The sequence below is a fragment of the Symsagittifera roscoffensis genome, chromosome 3 (genome assembly GCF_963678635.1).
Source record: "Symsagittifera roscoffensis chromosome 3, txSymRosc1.1, whole genome shotgun sequence".
Taxonomy (NCBI): Eukaryota; Metazoa; Xenacoelomorpha; order Acoela; family Convolutidae; genus Symsagittifera; species Symsagittifera roscoffensis.
In genome coordinates this window covers 84116183-84142943 of record NC_087064.1, presented here as the reverse complement: position 1 = coordinate 84142943, position 26761 = coordinate 84116183, and the positions used below count along the sequence as shown (strand labels likewise).

At 37.4% G+C, this 26761-nt stretch overlaps 2 protein-coding genes across 2 annotated transcripts in view; one reads left to right on the top strand and one right to left on the bottom strand.

Moving 5' to 3' along the window:
- The window catches only part of LOC134842285 (alpha-mannosidase 2-like), a 402951-nt gene that overhangs the window by 256811 nt on the left and 119379 nt on the right, over nucleotides 1–26761 (bottom strand). The window lies entirely within an intron of this gene.
- The window catches only part of LOC134842284 (uncharacterized), a 33883-nt gene that overhangs the window by 3535 nt on the left and 3587 nt on the right, over nucleotides 1–26761 (top strand). The window contains exons 4-5 of the mRNA XM_063858555.1: nucleotides 52–211; nucleotides 1421–3404. Coding sequence (XP_063714625.1) covers nucleotides 52–211; nucleotides 1421–3404 — 2144 coding nt within the window. The remainder of the gene's footprint in view (nucleotides 1–51; nucleotides 212–1420; nucleotides 3405–26761) is intronic.

The window sequence follows — 26761 nt, the reverse complement described above, 5'->3', positions numbered from 1 at the left end:
TCTATTGTATTAAAAATCGGCTTTTTAGTTGGCCTGTTATTTGCGATTTAGGTATGGATCAGCTGCATCAATGCCCAGTTCCAGTGTGAGGTTCACCCATACCATGTCCATGCGCAAAAGCACAAAGAGATCCTTTGTTGCGGACACCATGTTTCCCAGACTGCACTGTTTCGTGGAGGAGGAGATTTTGCTGCTAGCCTGCTCCAGCCAGGTGGGTGCAAACACTAAAGCCCAAGCAAAGGCTAATCATTTGACAATCATTCGAGTGATTTGTTTTTCATTATTGCATGAATTAAAAAACATATAAGAACATTTTCAGTACGAGGTTTTGGCTTATTCGTCAACAGACAAAACAAAATTAGAAACAGTTGAACTTAAAATCAAACGGCTTATAAAAATTATCTGTTTTAAGAGAAGAAATGAAAGCATCGAAGAAATAAGACAAAAACGAAAAATATACTTCGTAAAGGAATTACATATCTATGAATTATTAAAGTTACCACAAAAAGGTTTTGAGAACAGAGTGGATATCGACCATTGTCTAGGAAGCTGTAACTGAGAAAAATTTAAATACATTTTTGAATAAGAGAGCATTCGATAGGTAATAAAAAAAAACTTCGATAATTGCTAGAATTAGAAAATACTACCCAGATTTTGTAACCAGGATTCAGAGCTGCACAGAATATCAAATACAAATCTTCAATCATGAGTTTTTGGGCAATTTTCTTCTAGGAAATTATCAACTGGTTGAACTCATTTTTGAGTAGAAATAACATTTTAAAAAAGAACATTTGCTGTCATAAGTAGGTATACTGCTGAAATTTCCCTCTTTTTCGCTTTAAACTTTTTCTTTCACTGAAATCATTTTTATTGATCTTGATTAACTATTGACGTTAAAAACCAACAGAAGTCATAGCAGGATCAGAGGCGCCTGAAAACGGGCTGCAAAGTTCCACGGCGTTCTCGCAAAGAGATTTCATGAGGTTGTAAATGTAGTAAATTTTACAGTGAATAGAATCTACATTGCAAACAATTTATTATGATTATTATTACAATTATCGCGAGGGAAAGGACCCGTATAAGCTCAAATGCTTTTTACGGAGAACTACAATTGTGCCTCTGCTTAAGAACTACACGCAACTTTTGGTTTATTTTTGTTAAAAATGAATTTAGTCATGGACCCAAACAATTATATTATTGCATTTTTTTTTAAATTATGTTGTAAAAATTTTAATCACCACTTGTTTTTCGATGACTTGACTGTGACCAAACTATGTGGTAATATATTGTACTAAAGATACCAATTGATACCTTATGAAAACTTTTGGTTTCAATACTCTCATTTTCATTCTCTTAAACGACATATTGAGTTCAGTTATGAAGACACCATAGCCGAGAGATCATAGAACAATTTTTGTAGGTCAACCTGAGCTGTCCAATTCACTGGGAGTTCGCGATTGACGAAGTCGCTCCTAATTTTCTCTTCATTGACCTTCCACCAGACAAAGTCCTGCCAAGTAATTTGGTCGAGCTCGAGAGGTATCTCGGCCAGGGGTGTTTCGGCGCCGTGTTCAGCGGTTACATCTCGGACCCCTCAGGGAGAGTGGAGGAACGGATCCCGGTTGCACATAAAGTTTATCAGCCAATCAACGTCGAAGAGAGGTTCCAGGCACCTATAGGCGATAAAGACGCTATTGTTAGTAATCAGAAACTCTGGATGTTTGACCCCTCGTTCAAAATTGCTGAAGCGTACGTGGAACTTCGAAAAGAAGCATCGGTTTTAATGGAACTGCAACATCCATACATTGTTTCCTTCTACGGAGCTAGCTTGTCGCCCATTGCTCTAATTCTGGATGTTGCACCAATGGGTGACTTAGCTGGTCAACTGGAGATTTTCAGGAGCGAAAACTCTTTGCTACCACCTCCTGTTGTTAAAGACATCATCTTTCAACTAGCAAGTGCACTTTCCTATTTACATGAGCACTCGTACGTCCATCGTGATTTAAAGCCAGCGAATGTTTTGGTCTGGAGCTTTCCGGCACCTCATCGAATGATGCGGGATCTACCTCTTAAAAACACCTGTTTGGTCAGACTCAGTGATTACGGAATGACACAAAAAGAAATTGGCGAGCAGATGTTGGGGAGACCAGGAACTCCCCAGTACATGGCTCCTGAGATCCTCCAAGACGAAGGACGCGAGATTTTCAACAATAAAATCGACATTTACTCTCTCGGAATGATTATTTATGACTGTATATGTCTAACTCCACCTTGGTTGTCGGTTAGTTTGTTCGATTTCCGAACCATGGTTGCCGAAAATAAGAGACCAATGACAACTACTGCAGCTAAGCAGAGTCCAATGGCGTTCCTGGAGCTCCTTTGCTTTTGCACTCTTCCAAATCCCAAAGAGAGACCCAACGCTTTGGACCTTGTCGATATACTACAGGAGCAGGAAATGTGCAAGCTAATCGAAAGTATCGAAATTAAAACGCCTCCGTTTTTCAAAGTTGCCAATATGGGATTGTCGTTAGTAAGCGGTGACAACTCGCCTCAAGCTATGAACACTATAGCTCTTTTTACAGTTAACGATGTCAGAGCTGACAACAAGTGTAAGAGTTCTGAAACAAGTATCAACGAGACCCAGGCGGTTGAAGTTACACTACTGTTCTACAAAGACATATTGCGAGAAACAACTCGGATGTCCTTGAGCTTCAGTGAAATCTGCGATGATGGTGAAGCTCTGACTTGTATCTGCTGTGTCTATAAGACACTTTGGTTAGGTACCGATAATGGAAGCTTGATTGTTCTACAAATAACAGATGGAAAGTTAGAAGAACGAGCGCGCAACTTCTTGGAGAGACCTGTTCACGACATTTATCACATAGTTCACGAGGGAATTAATGGACACTTTTCATGCGTGGCTGTGGTTAATGAAGGTGGTGTTATTAACTTGTACAACCATCACTGGGAAATAAACAAAGATGCAGATCGAACTGACATGACCCCTATTCGAATAGGGACCCTGGAAGACACTGGATTCAGCAACATTTACGGGCTCTGTTTTGTAACTGGTCGAAATGATAGCGATCACTTCTATAAAATTTCGACATCGTCACCTGTCCCTGATAGCCCAATATCACCAAAATCAGATCCCAGCAAAATGTTGCAGATTCCGCACAATCTGGAGCTATGGATTTCGGGCGACAAAAGCCAACTGAAAAGGTTTAAAGTGCAGAAAAAGACAGCCAGTTTGGCATGTAAAAGTGATGGGATGCTGTTGAAGTTCCAGCCCATCTACCCCGCATTGAAGCATGACGACCAGAATATTTTCGAAGGTCGTCTCAAGGTGAAGAAACTCCTCACATTGGACAGTTGCAGAAGGGTGTGGTCGGCTGGAGCGAAAAGTAAGACAGATAAAAAGTACTACTGTTCGTACTGCCTTTTCTCATACTTCCTGCAGTAATTGACATCAAAGGTGTATTTGTGGTCGGTTACAAGGAAAATTTAAGGGTCGGTTAGAGGGGCTGATGGAGGTTTTTTTTGGGGGGGGGGGGGGGAGGGGGCTGTGGCGAAATTTCAAATAAGTTTCGAACAGACTATCGATTTCTTCTAGGACTGAGAATGCAGGCATAAAAACCATGTTATTTTAAAGGTTTCATCAAAAAAATATTGTATATTATGCTCAAGATGCGCTTGAATAACTTCAGGCTTTAGTTGGTCTATGGTGTAACAATTTATGCTATCGAATTTTTTAGGGTACAAAAATAGCGTACAAAAGAAAGTTTAGGGTGCTAATTTAAATTATCTGGAAACTGAACGTAGCTTGAAACTTTGAACGCGTTTTTCTTAAATTAAGTTGAGATTAGACCAAAAAAAAGATGAAAAACGAAGTTGCTTAGAATTTAAACTTTATGTGCTTTTTTGTTTTGGGAGTTTCGGGGCCAACATTTTACCCCAAAAAAAAACGGGTCGTTTTGGTTTCTTTTAGTGAACCAAAACTTACGCTGAAACTACCCAGTGAATTGATAAAAATATATATCAGAAGAAGCATCTTACCAAGCCCAACGAAGTTATAGAAAAATAGTATCTTCAAAAATTTGTCTAGTAGAATATTTTTGGTTGATTGCCGAAAAGGTCATTTTTACTAATCAAAAATCAAAACTTTTGCTCAAAAGTAAACTTCAAACGTTTTGCACAAATTTTTGGAGATTTTGACCTTCTAGAATTTCGTTGAGCTAAATAGGAGGATTTTTCATACAATTTTTTTTTGATCAACTAACTTAAAAATTTTAGCGCAAATTTTGATGGACTTAAGAGAAGCCAAATTGACAAAAAGAACCAAAAGAAGACGAAAACGGGTCATTTTGGTTTCTCTTAGTAATAAAATACGCTAAAACTACCCAGTTAATTGATGAAAAACAAATATCAAAAAAACCTCCTACCTAGCCAAACAAAATTAATTATGAACAAAATCTCCAATTAGCTGTATAAGGGAATATCATTTTTGGTTGAAAATCCAAAAAGGGCTTTTTCACTTTAAGAAAATCAAAATTTTTGCTTAAAAGAAGTTTCAAACTTTCTGCAAAAATTTTTGGATGTCTTACTCTTCTCAAATTTATTTGGGCTTCATCAATTAACGGGGTAGTTCAAGCGTAGTTTTTAACTGATTAAACGAAACTAAAAAAATGATTTTTGGTTTAAAGTTTTGGTCCCAAAAATTGAAAAACAAATTGCTACTTAGTGTTTGTGGTGAAACTCTAATCAACTTTGGACTAATCTCATTTGAATCTTGGTCTAATCTCAATCCAATTTGAGAAAAGCGCGTGGAAAGTCTTAAGTTATGTTCATTTTGTCCGGACATTTTGAATCAGCTCTGATAAAGAGTGTTCAAATATTACTGGTTTGCACAATTTGACTAGCTAAAGGTCCAAATCAAAAAACTGGTTTTCGTGAAAAAAAACCTCAAGGTATGGTGAGTATCGTCCTGCACCTTGGGTGCATCAAGGAAGGGTGGGGGGTTCTAGCTAAATATGCTGTGTTTTGATGTGTAACATTCTTGCGCCCCTACTCTCTTCAATAATTTTTCCTGCCTTTTCTGCATACCATCAGTTTTTCCCCTGCTTTTTCATTAAAAACTGTTGGTCAGTTATATCTGAAATCAAGGAATTCATATTTGGCATAGGCGTTTGTATCAATAATCACCGTGGTCGATGATTTTTCACCGAATCAGTCTCCATGTTGTTCGTAAACTAATCAACAAATCGATAAAAAAAACAAATACTTTTCAATTTGATGATAATCTTTCTAGTGTAAACTTCAACTTCGATGCTAGAAAAATATGGGTCCATAGTATACTCTTTTTTAAATTTTGCTGTTTTGAAGGACAAAGATTTTGTTTTTCTGCAGTTTCAATTGTGTTTTTGATCAGTTAAAATTGAAGCTGAAGTTTTCCAAACAGGTGAAGGTCAAACTGATTGATTTCTAAACCAAAAAGAGAAGCTTCCGAAAAAAATTGTCACGTTTGCTCTGATACGAGACGCCATGGCGGTGAATATATATCACTTTTCTCTTTGTTTTGTTCAATATCGTTTTCTATGTCGCAGTATTTCACTCCTTTCTGTTCTGTGTCGCAGTTGTTTTTAACCAAATTTCCGGTTTCCTTGGAGTCCTTGGTGGCTTTTTTGCCGGTTACTTACCCTCGGTACTTTTTTTATGTAGAAAGAACTAAGTGCAAAAATGTGGGTAATTATTTTACCCTCCTACCTAAATAAACTGATTGTAAGCGTTTCGCAAAAAGATAGGACTCGTTAAATGGAAATTTGCGGAGAGTTTTTTTTCAGTTTTCTCCTTCTGTATTGTTCCTTAAATCAGTCAAAAAAATCCAATGTTTCGCGCGGTGTGCATATTCTTTACTTATGCTGGAGAACTGAAATGATTCGTTATAAATCGTAAGCTGGCCAAACTTTGAATTCGTTCATGTCATGCTCAGTTTCAGTTCGTCGTTGGACAAAATTTACAAGCCGCAGTCGCTGACGCAAGATAATCACACAACTCGATTCGAGATTTTTCACCTAAGTTGAAGCAAGATTTGAAATGTTTGAGCGGTTTTTTTAGACGATTGCGATCATAATCTTGCTTCATAATGAGTGGTGTGAGCGGTTTTTGAGCAATTTTTCTAAAAAAAAACGCCCACAAACCAAGCAAGATTTGAACAAATTTTGAGTGGATTTTCTAAAAAAAACGCCCATAAAACCGCGCAAAATTTGAGCGGTTTTCTGAAGAAAAACCGCTCAAATCTTGCGCGGTTTTTGAGCGGCTTTTTTCAAAAGTCCGATCAAAGTTGTTCAAATCTTGCGTGGTTTTTGAGCGTTTTTTTTTTTGATAGAATGCCTAAAAACCGCTCATTTTGAAGCAAGTGTTTGAGTGCGATTTTAAATAAAAACGCTCAAACTGCTCATGTCTTGCTTTAAAAAAGGCGAACAACCTCAACTTGGGAAGACAGCGGGCATGGAACATTCTCTAACAAAACTGTCGAGCAAATTTTTTAACGTTCGAAAATTTCAAACAATGTTCTGCGGACTGATAAAAAATAAAAAATTTGATAGGTGAACAATCGCATGCAGCACACTCTAGCACATCGTGGTGTAATTTTTTTGCTCTTGCACATTGATGCCAGGCTATAATCAATAATGCTTAAAAACAATTGTTACCTTACGTATCAGAGATATATGATCAAAACGCTTTCAGAAATGGACGATATATTCTGCTGCTAAGAAGCCTGAAAGTTTTTCATTAGCTTGATATAACGCTTATAATTGCTCCTTCAAACTTTATCAAAAAAATCCTTCTCAAAAAACCTTGAAGCTGCAGTCGTTTTTCAGTTTAATTATCGAATTTTTATCTAGAAGTTTTAGCGCACTTAATTAAACAAAAATTATTATTGGAGAGCAAGCGAATGCAACACACTCTGGTACAGAATGGTATATTTTTGCTCAACACTAGCCATTTGAACCCTCCCTAAAAGCAATATTGCTTAAAAAACGTTACCTTACGGATCAGAACTATATAATCAAAATGCCTCAACTGACGCTATTTTTTTGCTAAATAGCCTGAATTTTTTATTAGCTTAAAATAACGCTTGTAATTGCTCTTTTGAAAGTTGAACAAAAAAAATCCGGTTGGGCTTTTGTCCAACTGGGATTCTTAAACAAAACCTTGAAGCTGCAGTTTTTTTGTAAAGTTCGAATATCGAATATTACTTTAGAACTTTTAGCGCACTAAACCAAAAAAAAGTTTAATAAGAGAGCAAGCGCATACCATATACTTTAGTACAGAATGACAATGACAATTACATTTGCAAAGTTGTATGCAAATATTTCGCTCGGATTTATTTCTGGGTGTTTTCCGTGGGTCTCCAGAGCATTTCGCCCCACACAAAAAGTAATGCAATCATACGTCCAAAACCATTGGACGTCGTCCACTTAGCGAAAAGACGTCAACATTCTTCGCACAAATGGCAATCATTACACTGTCCCCGATGATTGCTAAACGTTCAAGACATCCATCGTCTTCCAAAATCTTATCACTCGTTTATAAGTACAATAAACGAGCTCAACTTTCACGAGATCTAAGGAAAAGGGGTCGGCCTTGACTTTGACTCTTTTTTTTGCTAAAGAAATCTTTAACAGGCAAGTCTAGAGTGATAGCTATGACGTTCTCAAGTGTAATCGGTAACTCTTGATCGCTTGTGTCGATGTTTTTCTGTTGTTATTGCTAGCTGTGCAATTCCAAATGGGGGGCTAGCACCTTGGTCTCGACACTAGGATACTTCCTGCACAATTTGATCGCTTGTGTCGATGTTTTTCTGTTGTTATTGCTAGCTGTGCAATTCCAAATGGGGGGCTAGCACCTTGGTCTCGACACTAGGATACTTCCTGCACAATTTGATCGCTTGTGTCGATGTTTTTCTGTTGTTATTGCTAGCTGTGCAATTCCAAATGGGGGGCTAGCACCTTGGTCTCGACACTAGGATACTTCCTGCACAATTTGATCCCTTGTGTCGATGTTTTTCTGTTGTTATTGCTAGCTGTGCAATTCCAAATGGGGGGCTAGCACCTTGGTCTCGACACTAGGATATTTCCTGCACAATTTGATCGCTTGTGTCGATGTTTTTCTGTTGTTATTGCTAGCTATGCAATTCCAAATGGGGGGCTAGCACCTTGGTCTCGTCACTAGGATACTTCCTGCACAATTTGACCGCTTGTGTCGATGTTTTTCTGTTGTTATTGCTAGCTGTGCAATTCCAAATGGGGGGCTAGCTCCTTGGTCTCGACACTAGGATACTTCCTGCACAATTTGATTGCTTGTGTCGATGTTTTTCTGTTGTTATTGCTAGCTGTGCAATTCCAAATGGGGGGCTAGCACCTTGGTCTCGACACTAGGATACTTCCTGCACAATTTGATCGCTTGTGTCGATGTTTTTCTGTTGTTATTGCTAGCTGTGCAATTCCAAATGGGGGGCTAGCAACTTGGTCTCGACAATGGGATACTTCCTGCACAATTTGATCGCTTGTGTCGATGTTTTTCTGTTGTTATTGCTGGCTGTGCAATTCCAAATGGGGGGCTAGCACCTTGGTCTCGACACTAGGATATTTCCTGCACAATTTGATCGCTTGTGTCGATGTTTTTCTGTTGTTATTGCTAGCTATGCAATTCCAAATGGGAGGCTAGCACCTTGGTCTCGACACTAGGATACTTCCTGTACAATTTGATCGCTTGTGTCGATGTTTTTCTGTTGTTATTGCTAGCTGTGCAATTCCAAATGGGGGGCTAGCACCTTGGTCTCGACACTAGGATACTTCCTGCACAATTTGATCGCTTGTGTCGATGTTTTTCTGTTGTTATTGCTAGCTGTGCAATTCCATATGAGGGGCTAGCACTTTGGTCTCGACACTAGGATACTTCCTGCACAATTTGATCGCTTGTGTCGATGTTTTTCTGTTGTTATTGCTAGCTGTGCAATTCCAAATGGGGGGCTAGCACCTTGGTCTCGACACTAGGATACTTCCTGCACAATTTGATCGCTTGTGTCGATGTTTTTCTGTTGTTATTGCTAGCTGTGCAATTCCATATGAGGGGCTAGCACTTTGGTCTCGACACTAGGATACTTCCTGCACAATTTGATCGCTTGTGTCGATGTTTTTCTGTTGTTATTGCTAGCTGTGCAATTCCAAATGGGGGGCTAGCACCTTGGTCTCGACACTAGGATACTTCCTGCACAATTTGATCGCTTGTGTCGATGTTTTTCTGTTATTATTGCTAGCTGTGCAATTCCAAATGGGGGGCTAGCACCTTGGTCTCGACACTAGGATACTTCCTGCACAATTTGATCGCTTGTGTCGATGTTTTTCTGTTGTTATTGCTAGCTGTGCAATTCCAAATGGGGGGCTGGCACCTTGATCTCGAGACTAGGATACTTCCTGCACAATTTGATCGCTTGTGTCGATGTTTTTCTGTTGTTATTGCTAGCTGTGCAATTCCAAATGGGGGGCTAGCATCTTGGTCTCGACACTAGGATACTTCCTGCACAATTTGATCGCTTGTGTCGATGTTTTTCTGTTGTTATTGCTAGCTGCGCAATTCCAAATAGGGGGGGCTAGCACCTTGGTCTCGACACTAGGATACTTCCTGCACAATTTGATCGCTTGTGTCGATGTTTTTCTGTTGTTATTGCTAGCTGTGCAATTCCAAATGGGGGCTAGCACCTTGGTCTCGACACTAGGATACTTCCTGCACAATTTGATCGCTTGTGTCGATGTTTTTCTGTTGTTATTGCTAGCTGTGCAATTCCAAATGGGGGGCTAGCACCTTGGTCTCGACACTAGGATACTTACTGCACAATTTGATCGCTTTGTCGATGTTTTTCAGTTGTTATTGCTAGCTGTGCAATTCCAAATGGGGGGCTAGCACCTTGGTCTCGACACTAGGATACTTCCTGCACAATTTGATCGCTTGTGTCGATGTTTTTCTGTTGTTATTGCTAGCTGTGCAATTCCAAATGGGGGGCTAGCACCTTGGTCACTACACTAGGATACTTCCTGCACAATTTGATCGCTTGTGTCGATGTTTTTCTGTTGTTATTGCTAGCTGTGCAATTCCAAATGGGGGATAGCACCTTGGTTTCGACACTAGGATACTTCCTGCACAATTTGATCGCTTGTGTCGATGTTTTTCTGTTGTTATTGCTAGCTGTGCAATTCCGAATGGGGGGCTAGCACCTTGGTCTCGACACTAGGATACTTCCTGCACAATTTGATTGCTTGTGTCGATGTTTTTCTGTTGTTATTGCTAGCTGTGCAATTCCAAATGGGGGGCTAGCACCTTGGTCTCGACACTAGGATACTTCCTGCACAATTTGATCGCTTGTGTCGATGTTTTTCTGTTGTTATTGCTAGCTGTGCAATTCCAAATGGGGGCTAGCACCTTGGTTTCGACACTAGGATACTTCCTGCACAATTTGATCGCTTGTGTCGATGTTTTTCTGTTGTTATTGCTAGCTGTGCAATTCCAAATGGGGGGCTAGCACCTTGGTCTCGACACTAGGATACTTCCTGCACAATTTGATCGCTTGTGTCGATGTTTTTCTGTTGTTATTGCTAGCTGTGCAATTCCAAATGGGGGGCTAGCACCTTGGTCTCGACACTAGGATACTTCCTGCACAATTTGATCGCTTGTGTCGATGTTTTTCTGTTGTTATTGCTAGCTGTGCAATTCCAAATGGGGGGCTAGCACCTTGGTCTCGACACTAGGATACTTCCTGCACAATTTGATCGCTTGTGTCGATGTTTTTCTGTTGTTATTGCTAGCTGTGCAATTCCATATGAGGGGCTAGCACTTTGGTCTCGACACTAGGATACTTCCTGCACAATTTGATCGCTTGTGTCGATGTTTTTCTGTTGTTATTGCTAGCTGTGCAATTCCAAATGGGGGGCTAGCACCTTGGTCTCGACACTAGGATACTTCCTGCACAATTTGATCGCTTGTGTCGATGTTTTTCTGTTATTATTGCTAGCTGTGCAATTCCAAATGGGGGGCTAGCACCTTGGTCTCGACACTAGGATACTTCCTGCACAATTTGATCGCTTGTGTCGATGTTTTTCTGTTGTTATTGCTAGCTGTGCAATTCCAAATGGGGGGCTGGCACCTTGATCTCGAGACTAGGATACTTCCTGCACAATTTGATCGCTTGTGTCGATGTTTTTCTGTTGTTATTGCCAGCTGTGCAATTCCAAATGGGGGGCTAGCACCTTGGTCTCGACACTAGGATACTTCCTGCACAATTTGATCGCTTGTGTCGATGTTTTTCTGTTGTTATTGCTAGCTGCGCAATTCCAAATAGGGGGGGCTAGCACCTTGGTCTCGACACTAGGATACTTCCTGCACAATTTGATCGCTTGTGTCGATGTTTTTCTGTTGTTATTGCTAGCTGTGCAATTCCAAATGGGGGCTAGCACCTTGGTCTCGACACTAGGATACTTCGTGCACAATTTGATCGCTTGTGTCGATGTTTTTCTGTTGTTATTGCTAGCTGTGCAATTCCAAATGGGGGGCTAGCACCTTGGTCTCGACACTAGGATACTTACTGCACAATTTGATCGCTTTGTCGATGTTTTTCAGTTGTTATTGCTAGCTGTGCAATTCCAAATGGGGGGCTAGCACCTTGGTCTCGACACTAGGATACTTCCTGCACAATTTGATCGCTTGTGTCGATGTTTTTCTGTTGTTATTGCTAGCTGTGCAATTCCAAATGGGGGGCTAGCACCTTGGTCACTACACTAGGATACTTCCTGCACAATTTGATCGCTTGTGTCGATGTTTTTCTGTTGTTATTGCTAGCTGTGCAATTCCAAATGGGGGATAGCACCTTGGTTTCGACACTAGGATACTTCCTGCACAATTTGATCGCTTGTGTCGATGTTTTTCTGTTGTTATTGCTAGCTGTGCAATTCCAAATGGGGGGCTAGCACCTTGGTCTCGACACTAGGATACTTCCTGCACAATTTGATTGCTTGTGTCGATGTTTTTCTGTTGTTATTGCTAGCTGTGCAATTCCAAATGGGGGGCTAGCACCTTGGTCTCGACACTAGGATACTTCCTGCACAATTTGATCGCTTGTGTCGATGTTTTTCTGTTGTTATTGCTAGCTGTGCAATTCCAAATGGGGGCTAGCACCTTGGTTTCGACACTAGGATACTTCCTGCACAATTTGATCGCTTGTGTCGATGTTTTTCTGTTGTTATTGCTAGCTGTGCAATTCCAAATGGGGGTCTAGCACCTTGGTCTCGACACTAGGATACTTCCTGCACAATTTGATCGCTTGTGTCGATGTTTTTCTGTTGTTATTGCTAGCTGTGCAATTCCAAATGGGGGGCTAGCACCTTGGTCTCGACACTAGGATACTTCCTGCACAATTTGATCGCTTGTGTCGATGTTTTTCTGTTGTTATTGCTAGCTGTGCAGTTCCAAATGGGGGGCTAGCACCTTGGTCTCGACACTAGGATACTTCCTGCACAATTTGATCGCTTGTGTCGATGTTTTTCTGTTGTTATTGCTAGCTGTGCAATTCCAAATGGGGGGCTAGCACCTTGGTCTCGACACTAGGATACTTCCTGCACAATTTTGGCACACGGAAGATCTTTATTCTCTCTTTCTTTTCAGCATCACTCACAGTGGAACTTTCCACTATCACTTCAAACTTTTGTCTCGCTGATGTCATTAGATTTTGTCTCGCCTGTTAACTTTTCAATCCCTTCTTTGACTTCCTGTTTCATTATCTTCTTTAAGTTTTCATTCACTTAATAATCATGTTCTTGATCTTCTTGCAATTTTCTTCGCTTTCGATATGTGTCGGAGAACAAGTTTTCTCGTGCTTTCCTTTCCATCGTTGCTTTTTTTCTGGCGGCTCGCTCAAGCACAGTTTCTTCAAGCGCACAAGGATTTTGATTGAGACTTAATTCAGTTAATGCTAGCGTTTAACGCACTTCGGTGCTTCGAAATTTTTCGACAACTCATGAAAAACCGCATATATTGGAAACAACATCTGCAAACTTTTAGTGTACTCTGACTGCATCCAATTACAGGGTTGGCAATTTCGAACTTTTAAATTTAACTTAATGGGCCTCTCGAGAAATTTGGAGGCCAGATTTGCAACCACTGAGAGTCACTGAGAGCACCCTACTATAGGGTTAGGAATCCAAAACTTTGTGAACTTTTTTACACCTGTTTCCAGAAAAAAAAAATTGAAAAAAACGTCTTATCTCGGAAACTAAAAGGATTTGAGCATTCATAATAAAAGGCAGGATTTGCGACGCCTGGGTGTACGCTGACAATAATGTTAGTAGTTTCAAATTTTTTGAATTTCGTTGTAGATAAGTTCTTTGAGAATTTTTGAAAAAATAAAAAAACGTCACATCTCGGAAACTAGAAGCATTTGAGCAGTCTCGTTTAGCAATCGCATGTGGCAAGATTTGTAACTCTTTAGAGTACCCTGTCAACACCGAACTTTAGCGTTGGGAATTTCAAATTTTGAAAAAAAAATTAATTTACACTTTCTAGTAATTTTGAAAAAATCACAAAAAACGTCACGTCTTGAAAACTACAAAGAATTGAGCAGTCATATTTGGAGGCAAGAGTCGCAATCCTTGAGAGTACTCTGACAGGACCTAACTACAGCGTTGGGAATTTCAGATTTTTAAAGAATCATAATAAATTAAGTTTTCTGAAAATTTTTGAAAAAATCACAAAAACGTCATATCTCGAAAACATAAAGAATTGAGCAGTCATACTTGGAGGCAAGATTCGCAATCTTTGAGAGTACTCTGACAGGACCTAAATACAGTGTTGGGAATTTCAGATTTTTAAAAACTAATAATAATTTAAGTTAATTGAAAATTTTTGAAAAAATCACAAAAAACGTCACATCTCGAAAACTACAAGGATTTGAACAGTCATATTTGGAGGCAAGATTCGCAATCTTTGAGATTTTTCTGACAGGACCCAACTTCAGGGTTGGGAATTTCAGATTTTGCGAAAAAAAAATCATATAAGTTTCCAAAAAACTTTTTGAAAAAAATAACAAAAAACGTCATATCTCGAAAACTACAAGGATTTGAACAATCATGTTTGTTGGCAAGATTTGTAACTCCTCAGAGTAATCTGACAGCACTCAACTACAAGGTTGAGTATTTCAAAGTTTGAGAATTAATTAATTAAAATTTTCGGAAAATTTTTGAAAAAATTACGAAAAACATATCTCGAAAACTACAAAGAATTGAGCATTCATATTTGGAGGCAAGAGTCGCAATCCTTGAGAGTGCTCTGACAGGACCTAACTACAACGTTGGGAATTTCAGATTTTTAAAGAATCATAATAAATTAAGTTTTCTGAAAATTTTTGAAAAAATCACAAAAACGTCATATCTCGAAAACATAAAGAATTGAGCAGTCATACTTGGATTCAAGATTCGCAATCTTAGAGAGTACTTTGACAGGACCTAAATACAGTGTTGGGAATTTCAGATTTTCGAAAACTAATAGTAATTAAAGTTTTCTAAAATTTTTTGAAAAAATCACAAAAAACGTCACATCTCGAAAACTACAAGGATTTGAACAGTCATATTTGGAGGCAAGGTTCCCAATCTTTAAGATTACTCTGACTGGACCCAACTTCAGGGTTGGGAATTTCAGATTTTGCGAAAAAAAATCATATAAGTTTTCAAAAAACTTTTTAAAAAAAATAACAAAAAACGTCATATCTCAAAAACTGCAAGGATTTGAACAATCATATTTGTTGGCAAGATTTGAAACTCCTCAGAGTAATCTTACAGCACTCAACTACAAGGTTGACAATTTCAAAGTTTGAGAATTAATTAATTAAAATTTTCGGAAAATTTTTGAAAAAATTACGAAAAACATATCTCGAAAACTACAAAGAATTGAGCATTCATATTTGGAGGCAAGAGTCGCAATCCTTGAGAGTGCTCTGACAGGACCTAACTACAACGTTGGGAATTTCAGATTTTTAAAGAATCATAATAAATTAGGTTTTCTGAAAATTTTTGAAAAAATCACAAAAACTTCATATCTCGAAAACATAAAGAATTGAGCAGTCATACTTGGAGGCAAGATTCGCAATCTTTGAGAGTACTCTGACAGGACCTAAATACAGTTTTGGGAATTTCAGATTTTTAAAAGCTAGTAATAATTTAAGTTTACTGAAAATTTTTGAAAAAATCACAAAAAACGTCACATCTCGAAAACTACAAGGATTTGAACAGTCATATTTGGAGGCAAGATTCGCAATCTTTGAGATTTTTCTGACAGGACCCAACTTCAGGGTTGGGAATTTCAGATTTTGCGAAAAAAAATCATATACGTTTTCAAAAAACTTTTTGAAAAAAATAACAAAAAACGTCATATCTCAAAAACTACAAGGATTTGAACAATCATATTTGTTGGCAAGATTTGTAACTCCTCAGAAAAATCTGACAGCACTCAACTACAAGGTTGAGAACTTCAAATTTTGAAAATTAATTTTAAAAAAATCATATAAGTTTTTAAAAAACTTTTTGAAAAAATTAAAAAAAAACATATCTCGAAAACTACAAGGATTTGAGCAGTCATGTTTTAAGGCGAGATTCGCGATCTTTGATAGTACTCTGACAGTACCCAAGTACAGGGTTAGGAATTTCAGGTTTTTAAAAAATATTAATAATTTAAGTTTACTGAAAACTTTTGAAAAAATCGCAAAAAACGTCATATCTCGAAAACTACAAAGAATTGAACAGTCATATTTGGAGGCAAGATTCGCAATCTTTGAGATTTTTCTGACAGGACCCAACTTCAGGGTTGGGAATTTCAGATTTTGCGAAAAAAAATCATATAAGTTTTCAAAAAACTTTTTGAAAAAAAATAACAAAAAACGTCATATCTCGAAAACTACAAGGATTTGAACAATCATATTTGTTGGCAAGATTTGTAACTCCTCAGAAAAAATCTGACAGCACTCAACTACAAGGTTGAGAATTTCAAATTTTGAAAATTAATTTTAAAAAAATCATATAAGTTTTCAAAAAACTTTTTGAAAAAATTAAAAAAAACGTATCTCGAAAACTACAAGGATTTGAGCAGTCATGTTTTAAGGCGAGATTCGCGATCTTTGATAGTACTCTGACAGTACCCAAGTACAGGGCTAGGAATTTCAAGTTTTTAAAAAATATTAATAATTTAAGTTTACTGAAAACTTTTGAAAAAATCGCAAAAAACGTCATATCTCGAAAACTACAAAGAATTGAGCAGTCATATTTGGAGGCAAAAATTGCAATCTTTGAGATTTTTTTGACAGGACCCAACTACAGGGTTGGGAATTTCAGATTTTTAAAACAATCATAATTTAAGTTTTCTGAAAATTTTTGAAAAAAATAACAAAAAACGTCATATCTCGAAAACTACAAGGATTTGAACAATCATATTTGTTGGCGAGATTTGTAACTCCTCAGAGTAATCTGACAGCACTCAACTACAAGGTTGAGAATTTCAAATTTTGAAATTTAATTTTAAAAAAATCATATAAGTTTTCAAAAAACTTTTCGAAAAAATTACAAAAAACATATCTCGAAAACTACAAGGATTTGAGCAGTCATATTTTAAGGCGAGATTCGCGATCCTTGATAGTACTCTGACAGTACCCAAGTACAGGGTTAGGAATTTCAGATTTTTTAAAAAAATTAACAATTTAAGTTTTCTGAAAACTTTTGAAAAAATTTACAAAAAACATCATATCTCGAAAACTACAAAGAATTGAGCAGTCATAGTTGGAGGCAAGATTCGCAATCTTTGAGATTACTCTGACAGGACCCAACTAATGGGTTGGGAATTTCAGATTTTTAAAAGATTGGCGATCTTCTGAAATTCCTAACCCTGTACTTGGGTACTGTCAGAGTACTATCAAGGATCGCAAGTCTTGCCTCAAAATATGACTGCTCAAATCCTTGTAGTTTTCGGGATATGATGTTTTTTGTGATTTTTCAAAACCTTTCAGAAAATTCTAATTAATTATTTCTCAAAATTTGAAATTCTCAACCTTGTAGTTGACTGCTGTCAGATTACTCTGAGGCGTTACAAATCTTGCGATCCTTGAGAGTACTCGGACAGTACCAAGTACAGGGTTAGGAATTTCAGATTTATAAAAAAATAATAATAATTTAAGTTTTCTGAAAACTTTTGAAAAAATCACAAAAAACGTCATATCTCGAAAACAAAAAGAATTGAGCAGTCATACTTGGATTCAAGATTCGCAATCTTAGAGAGTACTTTGACAGGACCTAAATACAGTGTTGGGAATTTCAGATTTTCGAAAACTAATAGTAATTTAAGTTTTCTAAAATTTTTTGAAAAAATCACAAACAACGTCACATCTCGAAAACTACAAGGATTTGAACAGTCATATTTGGAGGCAAGGTTCCCAATCTTTGAGATCACTCTGACAGGACCCAACTTCAGGGTTGGGAATTTCAGATTTTGCGAAAAAAAAATCATATAAGTTTTCAAAAAACTTTTTTAAAAAAATAACAAAAAACGTCATATCTCAAAAACTGCAAGGATTTGAACAATCATATTTGTTGGCAAGATTTGAAACTCCTCAGAGTAATCTGACAGCACTCAACTACAAGGTTGAGAATTTCAAAGTTTGAGAATTAATTAATTAAAATTTTCGGAAAATTTTTGAAAAAATTACAAAAAACATATCTCGAAAACTACAAAGAATTGAGCATTCATATTTGGAGGCAAGAGTCGCAATCCTTGAGAGTACTCTGACAGGACCTAACTACAACGTTGGGAATTTCAGATTTTTAAAGAATCATAATAAATTAAGTTTTCTGAAAATTTTTGAAAAAATCACAAAAACGTCATATCTCGAAAACATAAAGAATTGAGCAGTCATACTTGGAGGCAAGATTCGCAATCTTTGAGAGTCACTGAGAGCACCCTACTATAGGGTTAGGAATCCAAACCTTTGTGAACTTTTTTACACCTGTTTCCAGAAAAAAAAATTGAAAAAACGTCTTATCTCAGAAACTAAAAGGATTTGAGCCTTCATAATAAAAGGCAGGATTTGCGACGCCTGGGTGTACGCTGACAATAAGGTTAGTAGTTTCAAATTTTTTGAATTTCGTTGTAGATAAGTTCTTTGAGAATTTTTGAAAAAATAAAAAAACGTCACATCTCGGAAACTAGAAGCATTTGAGCAGTCTCGTTTAGCAATCGCATGTGGCAAGATTTGTAACTCTTTAGAGTACGCTGACAACACCGAACTTTAGCGTTGGGAATTTCAAATTTTGAAAAAAAAATTAATTTACACTTTCTAGTAATTTTGAAAAAATCATAAAAAATGTCACGTCTTGAAAACGACAAAGAATTGAGCAGTCATATTTGGAGGCAAGAGTCGCAATCCTTGAGAGTACTCTGACAGGACCTAACTACAGCGTTGGGAATTTCAGATTTTTAAAGAATCATAATAAATTAGGTTTTCTGAAAATTTTTGAAAAAATCACAAAAACTTCATATCTCGAAAACATAAAGAATTGAGCAGTCATACTTGGAGGCAAGATTCGCAATCTTTGAGAGTACTCTGACAGGACCTAAATACAGTTTTGGGAATTTCAGATTTTTAAAAGCTAGTAATAATTTAAGTTTACTGAAAATTTTTGAAAAAATCACAAAAAACGTCACATCTCGAAAACTACAAGGATTTGAACAGTCATATTTGGAGGCAAGATTCGCAATCTTTGAGATTTTTCTGACAGGACCCAACTTCAGGGTTGGGAATTTCAGATTTTGCGAAAAAAAATCATATAAGTTTTCAAAAAACTTTTTGAAAAAAATAACAAAAAACGTCATATCTCGAAAACTACAAGGATTTGAACAATCATATTTGTTGGCAAGATTTGTAACTCCTCAGAGTAATCTGACAGCACTCAACTACAAGGTTGAGAATTTCAAAGTTTGAGAATTAATTAATTAAAATTTTCGGAAAATTTTTGAAAAAATTACAAAAAACATATCTCGAAAACTACAAAGAATTGAGCATTCATATTTGGAGGCAAGAGTCGCAATCCTTGAGAGTACTCTGACAGGACCTAACTACAACGTTGGGAATTTCAGATTTTTAAAGAATCATAATAAATTAAGTTTTCTGAAAATTTTTGAAAAAATCACAAAAACGTCATATCTCGAAAACATAAAGAATTGAGCAGTCATACTTGGAGGCAAGATTCGCAATCTTTGAGAGTCACTGAGAGCACCCTACTATAGGGTTAGGAATCCAAACCTTTGTGAACTTTTTTACACCTGTTTTCAGAAAAAAAAATTGAAAAAACGTCTTATCTCAGAAACTAAAAGGATTTGAGCCTTCATAATAAAAGGCAGGATTTGCGACGCCTGGGTGTACGCTGACAATAAGGTTAGTAGTTTCAAATTTTTTGAATTTCGTTGTAGATAAGTTCTTTGAGAATTTTTGAAAAAATAAAAAAACGTCACATCTCGGAAACTAGAAGCATTTGAGCAGTCTCGTTTAGCAATCGCATGTGGCAAGATTTGTAACTCTTTAGAGTACGCTGACAACACCGAACTTTAGCGTTGGGAATTTCAAATTTTGAAAAAAAAATTAATTTACACTTTCTAGTAATTTTGAAAAAATCATAAAAAATGTCACGTCTTGAAAACGACAAAGAATTGAGCAGTCATATTTGGAGGCAAGAGTCGCAATCCTTGAGAGTACTCTGACAGGACCTAACTACAGCGTTGGGAATTTCAGATTTTTAAAGAATCATAATAAATTAGGTTTTCTGAAAATTTTTGAAAAAATCACAAAAACTTCATATCTCGAAAACATAAAGAATTGAGCAGTCATACTTGGAGGCAAGATTCGCAATCTTTGAGAGTACTCTGACAGGACCTAAATACAGTTTTGGGAATTTCAGATTTTTAAAAGCAGGTAATAATTTAAGTTTACTGAAAATTTTTGAAAAAATCACAAAAAACGTCACATCTCGAAAACTACAAGGATTTGAACAGTCATATTTGGAGGCAAGATTCGCAATCTTTGAGATTTTTCTGACAGGACCCAACTTCAGGGTTGGGAATTTCAGATTTTGCGAAAAAAAATCATATAAGTTTTCAAAAAACTTTTTGAAAAAAATAACAAAAAACGTCATATCTCGAAAACTACAAGGATTTGAACAATCATATTTGTTGGCAAGATTTTTAACTCCTCAGAGTAATCTGACAGCACTCAACTACAAGGTTGAGAATTTCAAATTTTGAAAATTAATTTTAAAAAAATCATATAAGTTTTCAAAAAACTTTTTGAAAAAATTAAAAAAAACATATCTCGAAAACTACAAGGATTTGAGCAGTCATGTTTTAAGGCGAGATTCGCGATCTTTGATAGTACTCTGACAGTACCCAAGTACAGGGTTAGGAATTTCAGGTTTTTAAAAAATATTAATAATTTAAGTTTACTGAAAACTTTTGAAAAAATCGCAAAAAACGTCATATCTCGAAAACTACAAAGAATTGAGCAGTCATATTTGGAGGCAAAAATTGCAATCTTTGAGAATTTTTTGACAGGACCCAACTACAGGGTTGGGAATTTCAGATTTTTAAAACAATCATAATTTAAATTTTCTGAAAATTTTTGAAAAAAGTCACAAAAAACGTCATAACTAGAAAATTACAAGGATTTGAACAGTCATATTTGGAGGCAAGATTTGTAACTCATTATAGTACTCTGACAGCACCCAACTACAGGATTGGGGATTTCAAGTTTTAAATTATTTTGTTATTTGAAATTTCTGAAAATTTTTGAAAAAAATCTCAAAAATCGTCTTATCTCGTTAACTAAAATGATTCGGGCATTCAAAATTGGAGGCCAAACTTGAAACCCCTAATTAGATAATGGGCTGCTTAATTTAAACTCGTTAAAATAACCACTAAAATCAAATTGGAAAATCGAAAAAAAAATTCTTAACCGCAATATACGATATAGCCTAAACATGCAAAGATAATACGTTGAAAAAGCTTAAACACGGCAAGATAGTGAATCCCGCATTTAAATATAAAATAGATTATGCTGGAATCATTCACGATATCTGTAATACAATTCTTTTATGTATATTCAACCTAATCTAATAGTAATCAGAAGACCGAAAGTATAAAAGTAACCGAGGTTACAGTCAGGAGTCCCTTCATCAAATCCCATCACATGACAACCCATTACATCATAACCCATCAAATCACATCCCACCATATCACATCCCTTCATGATCCTTTGAGATAGCATCCCACCTTAAGGGTGAGATAGGATCCCATCACATCGTAACCCATCAAATCACATCCCACCATATCACATCCCTTCATGATCCTTTGAGATAGCATCCCACCTTAAGGGTGAGATAGGATCCCATCACATCATAACCCATCAAATCACATCCCACCATATCACATCCCTTCATGATCCTTTGAGATAGCATCCCACCTTAAGGGTGAGATAGGATCCCATCACATCGTAACCCATCAAATCACATCCCACCATATCACATCCCTTCATGATCCTTTGAGATAGCATCCCACCTTAAGGGTGAGATAGGATCCCATCACATCATAACCCATCAAATCACATCCCACCATATCACATCCCTTCATGATCCTTTGAGATAGCATCCCACCTTAAGGGTGAGATAGGATCCCATCACATCATAACCCATCAAATCACATCCCACCATATCACATCCCTTCATGATCCTTTGAGATAGCATCCCACCTTAAGGGTGAGATAGGATCCCATCACATCATAACCCATCAAATCACATCCCACCATATCACATCCCTTCATGGTCCTTTGAGATAGCATACCACCTTAAGGGTGAGATAGGATCCCATCAAAATTGATTCTTTTGATGGAATCTTATTTGAGTTGTGTTCTTAGGTCTAACTCATAGAGTAATTTCAGATAGGGTACACCGTCTGCTCGTCACGCTATCTTATTTTCGGCCGGATAGATTCGTGCAACTTCTTAGTCTAATACCGATCTTAATCTTACTCTTATATCTACTATTCTCAATTAGTCTCAATAGATCGAGAGTATACTGGTTTATTACGAGTCGGTCTCTGGGAGAGGCAACTAAGTTCTAAGTTAAATTCAAATCTCTCTGGTGATGAAATTAAAAGTAATTTCAGCACTTACAAATAAGTGGGTTGTTAGTTTGATGGAGTATGATTGGTTAGTATTAAATATTTTATAGAGATAAAAAATCTAATTTATAACCAATAATAATGTATAGTTTAGATCTGGTTCCATATTCTCAGCTCATTCCGCCACTTTTTGACTTTCATAAACGAGTTAGATTTAAAAAACGGTCCCTTTTTGTTCATGCATAAATACATATCTTCAGCAGCCCAGAATATTTATCAAAAACACTCAATTTAAAATCTACACATTTTGGAGAAGCTGTTTAGCCATATCTGAGTTTTTTTTTCTGGGCGGATGACGAAAAATATTGTTACCTGCAAAAGAATCGACCAAGAGTAACAACTTACATCATTCGAAAGTTGTAGGCGCATAGAATTTGTTTCGATAGGGGCCACCCGGAAAATATCAAAAAAATCGCAGTTTCACGGTTTTTAATGGATGTGGCCAATTTGTAACCAAATATCAGGTAAATAACTAATATAGCCAACCATGCCAAATTTTAGAGGAAAAATGGTAAATTGAACCTCTTACTAAGACAAATGATCAGATTGAGTTTTCAGTTTTAAAAGGAATGTTTTAAAAGGATTGTGTTGGAGCATAGAGTATGTCGTCTAAATCATCGTCAGCCGTCTCCCTTTGGTCTGGTTGTTCTCTGGGGGTCAATGAAGGAGCCGTCAGCCGTCTCCCTCTGGTCTGGTAATTCTGTGAGATCAATGTAGTAGCCATCAGCCGTCTCCCTCTGGTCTGGTCGTTCTGTGGCGTCAATGTACGAGCCGTCAGCCGTCTCCCTCTGGTCTGGTAGTTCTGTGGGATCAATGTAGTAGCCATCAGCCGTCTCCCTCTGGTCTGGTCGTTCTGTGGCGTCAATGTACGAGCCGTCAGCCGTCTCCCTCTGGTCTGGTAATTCTGTGGCGTCAATGAAGGAGCCGTCAGCCGTCTCCCTCTGGTCTGGTAATTCTGTGGGATCAATGTAGTAGCCATCAGCCGTCTCCCTCTGGTCTGGTCGTTCTGTGGCGTCAATGTACGAGCCGTCAGCCGTCTCCCTCTGGTCTGGTAGTTCTGTGGGGTCAATGTAGGAGCAATTAGCCGTCTCCTTTTGGTCTGATCGTTCTGTGAGGTCATTGTACGAGCCGTCAGCCGTCTCCCTTTAGTGTGATCATTCTCTGGGGTCAATGTTGGTCTGGTACGAGCCTCTGGGCTGTTAGTCAGCGGTCTCCTGGTTGATGGCAGATTATCGTAGATATGTCGGCAGGTCTCCGAATTGAACGCAGACTTCGAGGTGTCTTTTGCAACCTATTTCTTTGAGACAGATTTTACAATTACACGATTCATACGCAGTAAAACCTCATTCCGCCTCGACGTCATGCTTTTCCAGTTTAAGGTTTAGGTCAAGCTTTTCTTATAAGGTTTAGGAGCTTAGTAAGCGATTTCAAAAAATTGAGCCACTGATAGCAGTTAGATTTAATAAAAGAGGTCTTTAAAAACGGGGGGAGCAATTTTCTCCAGACCGACTTCCAAAATTTTTGGAAAAAAAAACATTATTGTTTTGTACTGCTCGAACTCAGATACGAAACAACTATCGAGTTTTCCGGGTTTGGGGAATTTATATCAGTTCTTTCGATTGTCACATTTGATACCATTTTCTCATAGTTAGGAAACAAAAAGGTGAGATGTTGTCAACAGCAGCCGCCAGCCTTATTCCTCCCTTTACATTTCCTTCATCGAGCTGGCTGCTGAATAGCTCTATTCTCGGTTCGAGATCTGCCTGGGGCGGGCTTGACCTTTGAGGAAGATGTTTAGGCAAAGAATCAATATTGGTTCTGATTTTTTTTTGTTTATTACAGAGCTCATAGCTCTCGTTTGCTTACGACCACTTCACCTTCAAGAAAAAACCAGAAAGAAGTCAGAAAAACTTACAATCATTTGGAACAAATTTTTTGCATGTCGAAATTTTGACATTTTTCATCGTATATTTTTTGTAAGGATGTTTTGCCAAATATATGAAAAAAGAGCTTTTTTCGAGCAAATATCAACTGTTTCCTTTAAATTTTCCCTGGAAATCTTAAATTCTTATACATATTTGGAAATCTCTTCATGTTCGATTATTTCTATTTTATGAGTTCAATTATATGAGAAGCGAAAAATTGAGAACTGTTCCAACAGCTATCCGTATTGTCTGGTATTCAAGAAACAACGTTTTTTGCGGTTAGTTCACAATAATTGCAAATTTATCTATATTTTCTGAAAATTTGATGTTTTTTACATATGGTTGAAAAAATTAAGCTCCGTTTTTTTTTGATAAATAAAACATTGCCTAATTATTCTTATTTGTTCAGAAATTAAATAATGAACACTTGAAAAAATAAAAAACTTCTGAAAAATTTACTTGAAAAACTACAAAAATTTCAGCAATTTTGAGGTGATTTGAAAGGATTTTGAATTTTTTTTCCTTGAATTTTTTTGATATTTGATTAGTCATTTTTTAGAGAAACAACATTTGCTAGTTTATTTCTGTAGTGATACCATCTTTGTTGGTTTTTTGGTCTCAATAAGTTATATTTCAAATCTGCTATACGTCGTTGTAGTTAATTTTTTTTAAAAAAATCAATAAAAATTTTTTTTTCGTTCACTTCTTTTCTTATCACATACTGTGGTTGCCACAAAATCTGTCCATTTCAGTTCCAGCCAGTGCCACCATAAGAAGCTTTTTTAAACAATTTTCCACCCTTTGATCTTGAAACTTGTTGTGTTTGGACGACCTGCGCGTGTTCATCTTCTATCTTAGGTCGTTTTCCAATGCAAACAATCCGCATTTTCGCAACTATTGGTCAAGAAGTTTTTGCTTCAACGCTAATTGTCTCTTCTGCTAGATGTTGAACAAAAAATCCGGGCCAAATTATCTTCAAACTTCTTGATAATATTCAATGGAATCGTACAATATCTGGTAAAAAAAAATTGGTTGAAATTTTACAAAAAAAAATACTTGAAATTGTCTCTCTTGCCCTTCATTAGAAAATCATTTTTTAAATTATTTATTATTTTCAGCTCTCATTACAAAGCCAAACTGTTGACTTTGTGAATAGTAAGCAGCTTCTGCAACAGGCCGAAAACAGACTTATCGCAGAAGCCGCAACAGTGCTATTGAAAGCGTTTCTCCAGCGAATAAATAATGGCAGAACAGTTAACTCAATGCAATCAGAACTCAGACGGTCAAATATTTTAGCACAACTGGAAAGTGACAACGTTGTTGGCAGGTATCAATTACTGACCATCAGGGTAACTGCCACAAACGGACTATAAACTGAGCTAAACTATGATAGCATAAATAAGTATATATATATGACATTCCGTCTTATTTGAAAAAATCTTAAAATGCAAAATTGATAAAATTGAAAATTGTTTTACAAAATAATATGAGTTTTAGACACTTTGCTACATTTTCTCCCTGGGCTACGTGCTCAAGTTTACGTTTTTTAAAAGTTTTGACTAGTTCGAATGTTTCTCCTTTTCTCGGTTCGATTACACCGTGTCCCGGCCTTTCTCCGATGGCTCCCCTTCCCGTTCGTTCCGAGTGATATCATCAATCATTACTGCTCCCATTTTGGACGCGGCCTTTCTCTTTCGCGTGCCTTACCTCGAGCCCGATTCCTATCGGCTTTTCGAGTCCTGACTCGAATACAACACCAGCCGTTGCTTCCTGGGTCGACCCGCTCTTTTCCTTGCCCCCTTCTCCGCATGTATCGCCAGATCGCTTTCGTGTACGCTCTCGCCCACCGCTCATTTATCCGCTTGCTTTACCGTTCCTTTGTCCACCTGCTTTCCCGCTCCTTCGTCCGGTTACCTGTCCACCGCAGAACTTCCCGCCGCCTCCGAACTTCACCGTTCGCTTTTTCGCACTTGTACCAGCTCCGCTGGATCCTTGACCCTCTTTGATCGCTTTTGCACGGACCTCAACCCCACAGGGCAGCAATGCTGGCTCGTATTCTGAATCTAAATTCTCGATCTCCCACAATTTCGGTTGATTAGTTATGCTCCGCGTAGTTGCTTTGCTAGTGCCGGCGCACTTATTCATTTCTTCCAGCTTTTTTACAGGCCACCAGTTACTTTTTTGGAATCCCGTTTTTCAGCTAAACCGTTTTTTAAGCTTAGAACTCTTCTAAGCGTAATAGTCTATTTTGATTTACTGACTACCTTTTTCCTAATTAATTTATATCTGTTGTTTTTCTCTCTTTATCGTTAAAATAAGAGTTGAGATCTTCGAGATGGTTTCTTGGTTGTTGTTTTCGTTCTACGAATAGCCTCTCCACGGGGCAACCCATCGCGTGATATGAGATTTCCCGTCAGTTTCAGCGGATGATTCTTGTTATCCTGATCGTACTCGACATCCGAGCGCATATTCCAGTTCGTTCTAGCGGGGTGTGGCGTTCTTTGCGTCCTTGGCTCGTCAGTGTC